We start from the raw sequence: 7537 nt of genomic DNA on the forward strand, positions 1-7537 counted from the left end.
ATATAGGGAGGGAAAGGAGAGAGAGAGATAGAAACATCAATGATAAGAGAGAATCATGGATCGGCTGCCTCCTGCACGCCCCCTGCTGGGAATGGAGCCGGAAATCCCGGCATGTGCCCTTGACCGGAATCGAACCCAGGACTCTTCAGTCCGCAGGCCGACGCTCTATCCACTGAGCCAAACCAGCCAAGCCATTTTAGAAGGATTAATAATGAGGACCGTCTTTCATTTCAATCCTAAATCTAATGGATTGACAGACATAATATTTAAGATCTAATGTAGAATGAATACACGGCAATATTTTGTTCATGTTAGTTTAAAAATAACTTCTGTATACAATCACTTCCTTTGTCCCTGGTAATCTCTCTGACCTGAGAAAATCCCATTATTTTCATCAACATCTGTTGAAATTAGGTGTAACGGACAGGAAGTGAGTGAGGTGGGAGGAGCTACTTGCCCAATAAAACCGGCCGGCTTGCTGGTCGACCTCACTCCACAGCTGAGCCTTCAAGTGAAGTAGCCAGAGCCCAGAAGGGGATTTAGTGTCTGAGAGGTGAGTCAATCTGAGGGGATTTCGTTTTCACTTTCAAATGTCTACAGAAAGGCTTGGGAATCGAGGGACCTATCGATTCAGCAGGTGCTGTCTGGGGCCAACTCAAGGCCAGGCATGGCGTGGACACCGAGGGACAGGGGCCTCTGATGGGAGCGGTAGGCAGGACTCGGCGATTCAGGACCAGGTGGGAGTAAGAATTTGATCATCAGGTCCGAGCTTGGCGGACTCTGAGGCGGTGCGAAGCGTGTCCCCCACGGGCTTCCTCCGCCTCTCGGGTTCCGCTGTGGGTTTCCACCCCATGGGGGGGCGGGGCGTGGGCAGCGGGGAGACGCGGAGGGTTTCAGGTCTCAGCCAGCACTTCCCACTGGATCTATCAGGGAACCCCGAATTGTCGTTGTAAACTCATGTTCTAGTAGCCCCATAAGCAAAGACTAAGGAAAGCGACCCAGGTCCGCCTGGGGCTTAGTGGTTAGAGCAGCTGCCCTCCCTCCCAAGGGACTCGGGTTCGATTCCCAACACATGTGGAAGCCTAAAGAAAAATTAAACGCTAATTTTCTCCTGACAGGCAGGTGTAGATCCTTCCAACAGGGAATCAATTTGGGGAGGGGGGGCGCTGTGCAGGAGAGAGCGCACATTCTTTTTTTCTTTTTTAAATATATTTTATTGATTTTTTAAAAAATATATTTTATTGATTTTTTACAGAGAGGAAGGGAGAGGGATAGAGAGTTAGAAACATCGATGAGAGAGAAACATTCATCAGCTGCCTCCTGCACACCCCCTACTGGGGATGTGCCCACAACCAAGGTACATGCCCTTGACCGGAATTGAACCTGGGAGCCTTCAGTCCACAGGCCAACACTCTATCCACCGAGCCAAACCGGTCAGGGCGAGAGCGCACATTCTTTCCTTCTGGTCTTCAAAATCTTAGGCTGCACGCATTTCACTGTGGCTAAGCCCCACCCCAACCAGCGTGTTGCACCTCAGAAGTTCAGGGCTTGGAGCCATTTCTATTGGCCCTTCGATTGCATCCCCCTCACCCAGGGGTCCTGGTTGCAAATGTCTATCCTAGAAAGAGGAGGCGGCCCGGGACCCATGAGTCCCTCTCCCTCAAGAGCGGCTCACCGCGCCCGCTCCCCCCCTCTTACCCCCCAGGCGGCGGCCATGGCCCAGCACTTTAAGGAAGCCGCCCGCTGCCCCGTCTGCCTCACGTACTTTGAGGACCCCGTGAAGCTCAAGTGCGGCTACATCTGCTGCCGCCGGTGCCTGCGCGCCTTGCCCAAGGAGCCGGGCGGCCAGGGGGTGCGGTGCTCCAACTGCTCCAAGGTTTCTCAGACGGCCGACATCAAGCCCAACAGAGTGCTGGGCAGTCTGGCGGCCAAGGCCAAGGCGATGGAGCCCCAGCTGGCATCCGTCCTGCAGATGGACCCCAAGATTCGCAAGTTCCACGGTGAGACCTCTGGGCGCCCTGCCCCGACCCAGAGGGAAGGCAGTTTCTCGAGGACCGGTGACAGGCGGGGCTCCCCTGGCGGCCGCACCTGGAATGTTCATTCTTTCCCAGTGTCTCTAGCCCGAGTGTCTACATGACAACCGGCTGTAGGTTTATAGGGAAATATAACGCTGCATCGCCCTAGACCTGGGCTCTCCAATAGTCCAGTCGCCCACTGGAGACGGGCACAGACAGAAACTGATTTTGCGTGGACTGGGATGTTACAGACCCGAGTCTCGTTCTCGTTCATCGTTTCTAAGAAACTTTTTAAAACTATATTTTTAGCCGAAACCGGTTTGGCTCAGTGGATAGAGCGTCAGCCTGCGGACTGAAGGGTCCCGGGTTCGATTCCGGTCAAGGGCATGTACCTGGGTTGCGGGCACATCCCCAGTGGGGGGCGTGCAGGAGGCAGCTGATCGATGTTTCTCTCTCTCATCGATGTTTCTGACTCTCTATCTCTCTCCCTTCCTCTCTGTAAAAAATCAATAAAATATATTTTAAAAAAAACTATATTTTTATTGATTTCAGAGAGGAAGGGAGAGGGGGAGAGAGAGAAGCATCAATGATGAGAATCATGGATCGGCTGCCTCCTGCGCACTCCCCACTGAGGATCGAGCCTGCAACCTGGGCATGTGTCCTTGACCAGAATCTAACCCGGGACCCTTCAATCCGCAGGCCGACGCTCTACCCACTGAGCAACACCAGCCAGGGCAAGGAAATTTTTTTAAGTATCTTTTCTATTTACTTTTAAGTTACAGTGGACATGTAATAGCCAGTTTGGCTCAGTGGAAAGAGCGTCGGCCTGGGGACCCTTCAGTCCCCAAGTTCGATTACGGTGAAAAATAAATTCAAACATTTAAAAAGAGCCCCAGCCGGTGGGGCTCACTGAGAGGAGCACCAGCCCAAGGGGCGGGGATTCAGATTCCCTTCAAGGGCACCCACCTGGGCTGAGGGCTCCCTCCGCCAACACTGTCCCAGCCCCTCTGGAGGCAGCCAGTCGACCTACATCAATGCTTCTCTCTCTCTCTCTCTCTCTCTCTCTCTCTCTCTCTCTCTCTCCCCAGTCCCTCCCTAGCTTGCACTCTAAAAAGCAATGGAAAAAAGATCCTGGGGTGAGGATCAACACCATCCACCAAATTAAAACAGTGCGCCAACAGGGGTGTGGGGTATCAATCCCCAGTAGGGGGCGTGCAGGAGGCAGCCAATGCATGTTTCTCTCATGGCTAATTCTCTACCTCTCCCTCTCCTTTTCTCTCTCTAAAAATCAATAAAAACATTTGTTTTTTTTTTCATTAAAAAGGAAAGAAAGCAAACAACAAACGCCACTGGTCTGTGGGGGGCAGGGTTCATGCCTGAGGCTGCTCGGGCTCCCTGCGCAGGTCCTGTGAGGACGCCCGCTCTCCCTGCCCAGCGAGAGGGTCGGAGCAGGAGGCCCGGCCGCGCAGACTCAGTCTCCTTCCGCCGCCCCATCGGGTCTGGGTCCAGGTTGCTGCTGAGGTCCTGACACATCCTAATGTCAGGACTCCGAGCACCTCCTGTTCCCTGTTCATTGTAACTGCAGTAAAGCGCCATGGCCTAGTCACCAACAGCAAGTGAGGAAGGTAGCTGTGTTTATAAAGACAGGGTAAGCCCTCGCCGGTGTTCCTCAGTGGATAGAGCCTCGGCCTGCAGACTAAAGGGTCCCAGGTTTGATTCCTGGTCAGGGCACATGTGTGGGGCATTGGGGATTGAAGGCAGCCAATCAATGATTGGCTGATTGTCTCTCATCATGGATGTTTCTATCTCTTTCTCCCTTTCCTTTCTGAAGCCAGTAAAAAAAATATTTTTTAAAAGAAGAGATCAGAGAAAGCTTTAATGTTTAATGTCAATATCATTCTGCAAGAAGTAAAATATTTTCCATCCTTTGAAATTTGTGATAATCTGCATGATAATTTTTTTATTGATTTCCGAGAGGAAAGGAGAGGGAGAAACATCCATGATGAGGGAGAATCATTGATCAGGGCCCCTTGCCAGGCTGTATGATAATTTTGAGAACAAATGGCACTCGTGGTCTATTTTTCGTGTGTTTTTCTTACTAAAGAGAAAAGAAGTCCCACCCAGCCCGGGTGGCTCAGTAGTTGGGCATCGACCTATGAATGGAGGTCATGGTTTGATTGTCAGTTGGGGCAGATTCTCAGGTTGCTGGCTTGGTCCCCCAGTAGGGGGCGTGCAGGAGGCAGTGATTCCCTCTCATTGATGTTTCTTTCTCTCTCTCCCTCTCCCTTCCTCTCTGAAATCAATAAAAAAAAATTTTTTTAGCCTAGCCCGTGTGGCTCAGTGGTTGAGCGTTAACTTATGAATCAGGAGGTCACAGTTCAATTCCTGGGTTGCAGGCTCCATCCCCTGTAGGGGGCATGCTCTCTCATCATTGATGTTTCTATCTCTCTCTCCCTCTCCCTTCCTGAAAGTAATATATTTATTAAAGAAGAGAGAGAGAAGAAAAGTCCTTACTCAATTGAATCACTTAATGTCAAGAGAATACCTACGATGGACAAAGACTAGCTCCTCGATTAGAATCATTCCTCCTGTAGATAAAATTCTATTGAATCCGGAGCCAGGGAAGTCTCCCCAGGAAAATGCCCACTGCAGACAGGAAGGTGTGGGGGCCTTGGCAGTGGCCAGGAAGGGGGGGCCCAGGGCGTGCACCTGCTGAGTCCACCCTTTCTCTCTCCACAGTGGACATGACCTTGGACGTGGACACCGCCCACAACTACCTCACCATCTCCGAGGACCTGCAGCGGGTCCGCATCGGGGGTCTCCCACAGGGGCGCCGAGCCCACCCTGGGAGATTCAACGACTCCCCCTGCGTCCTGGGCTCTCCCCGCTTCACCTCGGGTCGCCACTACTGGGAGGTGGACGTGGGGAGCAGCCGGCAGTGGAGCCTGGGCCTCTGCAGGGAGTCGGCGCCCCGGCAGGGCGAGGTGGTCCTGTCCGCGGAGCTGGGCTTCTGGACCGTGAGCTGCCAGGACGGGAACCAGTTCATCGCCGGCACCGAGCCCCCCTTGGGGCTCATGGTCCAGCCCCGCCTGCGCTGCCTGGGCCTCTTCCTGGACGTGGAGATGGGGACCTTCTCCTTCTACCACGTGGCCGATGGGTCCCACGTGTTCACGTTCCCCATTTCGGCTGAGGAGCCCCTGCGCCCCTTTTTCGGGCCTGTGGATTGCACAGGGGATGCTGAGAGCTGGCTGGCCCTCTGTCCCTGAGTCCCCGCTGGGCCGGGGTGGGGGGAGGGTCCAGGGAAGCCCGGAGCTTGGGGACACGGACACGGGCTACCTGCGTGCTCACCGCGACCAGCGTGCCTGCCTGTGACCCGTGCGCCACGAGTTGCAGCAGAAAACCGTGGCCGAGTCCCTGAAGGCCCAGCGGAAATTAGTCATGTCGGCGGGAAACCGGCCTCCCGGGTGCGGTGTGGTTTCGGTGGTGCCATTTGGGACTGCGTATCTGATTAGCTAATAAACGTGTTCTGAATTTGCAGATCCAGGGCCAAACGCTTCGCTTTTTTCTTTGAAGTTGGTATGGAGAGGAGGTTAGAGACTAAATAAAACGCTGGATGTGTGCTGAAACCGGTTTGGCTCAGTGGATAGAGCGTCGGCCTGCGGACTGATGGGTCCCGGGTTGGATTCCGGTCGGGGGCATGTACCTGGGTTGTGGACACATCCCCAGTAGGGAGTGTGCAGGAGGCAGCTGATTGGTGTTTCTCTCTCATCGATGTTTCTAACTCTCCATCCCTCTCCCCTCCTCCCTGTAAAAAAACAATAAAATATAAACACACACACACACACACACACACACACACACACACACACACACACGGCCCTAACTGGTTTGGCTCAGTGGATAGAGCGTCGGCCTGCGGACTGATGGGTCCCGGGTTGGATTCCGGTCGGGGGCATGTACCTGGGTTGTGGACACATCCCCAGTAGGGAGTGTGCAGGAGGCAGCTGATTGGTGTTTCTCTCTCATCGATGTTTCTAACTCTCCATCCCTCTCCCCTCCTCCCTGTAAAAAAACAATAAAATATAAACACACACACACACACACACACACACACACACACACACACACACGGCCCTAACTGGTTTGGCTCAGTGGATAGAGCGTCAGCCTGCGGACTGAAGGGTCCTGGGTTCGAGTCCGGTCAAGGGCATGTTCCTGGGTTGCAGGCACATCCCCAGTGGGGGGGTGTGCAGGAGGCAGCTGATCGATGTTTCTCTCTCATGGATGTTTCTAACTCTCTATCCTTCTCCCTTCCTCTTGGAAAAAATCAATAAAATATATTTTTAAAAAATAAAAATAAAACACATAAACGGAGCCTGGCTCGTATGGCTCAGTGGGTGAGCATCTACCCACGAACCAGGAAGTCCTGAGTTCGATTCCTGGTCAGGGCGCATGCCCAGGTTGCGGGCTTGATCCCCAGTAGGAGGCGTGCAGGAGGCAGCTGATCCATGCTTCCCTGTCATCATTGATGTTTCTCTCTCTCCCTCCCTCTCTGTAATCAATATGTTTTTAAAAAATTCAGGGTGGAGCCCTGACTGGTTTGGCTCAGTGGATAGAGCGTCGGCCTGCGGACTGAAGGGTCCCAAGGGTTCGATTCCGGCCAAGGGCATGTACCTTGGTTGCGGGCACATCCCCAGTTGGGGGTATGCAAGAGGCAGCTGATCGATGTTTCTCTCTCATCGATGTTTCTAACTCTCTATTCCTCTCCCTTCCTCGCTGTAAAAAATCAATAAAATATATTTTTTAAAAAATTCGGGGTGGAAAGCGTGTCAGCACATGGGGAGTGTGGTTGACCGGCCGGAGGCACAACCGGGTGGCAGGTGGCGGCTCGGAATCCACCGGTGTGGCTGCGTGTCCATTGGCTTTACTGACAAGCAGCCCGAGTGGGGAGTCGCTGCCTCGGCACCGAGGGAGGCGGGGGAGAGGGGTTTGAGGACTAAACACACGAAAGGCCTCTGCCCCGGCGGGAAGGACCCTGGGCACCAGCCCGCGGCGGGACCTGCCGGGGCAGGCTGAGCGGGGCTGCGCTCGGAGCTGGGATCTGGGCGCTCGGGAGTCCCCGCAGAAGCGCCCACGCACGCGGGAAGGCTGCGGCCGAGAGGCCCCGGAGCAGGCGTGGGAGGCAGACGCGGTGGCCGGTGCGTGGGCCGCGCCCCGGGACCGCCCCGCCGCCTGGAGGCCGAGCTCCCAGGCGCCGGCCGGAGACTGACCTGGTCTCGGGCGCCCCCTGCCGGCCGCAGACCGCACAGCGCCCGCCCCGGGCCTGACCCCGGTGGACCCGCAGCCCCGCCCCTCGGCGGGCGCCTGTCCACTCCCGCCGTCTGGACAGGGGCCGCCCTGGGCAGAACCGCACCCCCATGACCCTTCACGGCCCATAAAGGCCGGGGTGGCCTGACCCCAATCCCGACATCTGACCGCGCGGGCCCTGGAGACGAAATGGAAGAAAAAGGGAGGCACGCGAA

At 55.0% G+C, this 7537-nt stretch overlaps 2 protein-coding genes across 2 annotated transcripts in view; one reads left to right on the forward strand and one right to left on the reverse strand.

Annotated features, from left to right (window-relative positions):
* The first annotated feature begins 1714 nt into the window (after nt 1–1714).
* On the forward strand, nt 1715–5281 carry LOC102426379 (ret finger protein-like 4A). Its single transcript, XM_006107886.3, has 2 exons — nt 1715–2000; nt 4755–5281. The coding sequence occupies exons 1-2, from the start codon at nt 1715–1717 to the stop codon at nt 5279–5281; spliced, it is 813 nt and encodes a 270-aa protein (XP_006107948.3).
* A 78-nt stretch (nt 5282–5359) lies between these two features.
* Nucleotides 5360–7537, reverse strand: part of LOC102426695 (epsin-1-like) — a 13535-nt gene continuing 11357 nt past the window's right edge. Inside the window, 2 exon segments of the mRNA XM_023748549.1 lie at nt 5360–5429; nt 7286–7412. Of these exon segments, the coding sequence (XP_023604317.1) occupies nt 5360–5429; nt 7286–7412 (197 nt within the window).

The sequence above is a fragment of the Myotis lucifugus genome, unplaced genomic scaffold, assembly GCF_000147115.1.
Source record: "Myotis lucifugus unplaced genomic scaffold, Myoluc2.0 scaffold_1529, whole genome shotgun sequence".
In the NCBI taxonomy this organism is placed as follows: Eukaryota; Metazoa; Chordata; class Mammalia; order Chiroptera; family Vespertilionidae; genus Myotis; species Myotis lucifugus.

Excerpts from the sequence above, each read along its gene's own strand:
- LOC102426379 (XM_006107886.3), top strand. The coding sequence starts at position 1,715 with ATGGCCCAGCACTTTAAGGAAGCCGCCCGCTGCCCCGTCTGCCTCACG. Across the intron at positions 2,001-4,754 it reads CAAGATTCGCAAGTTCCACG|TGGACATGACCTTGGACGTG; the intron begins GTGAGACCTCTG and ends CTCTCTCCACAG.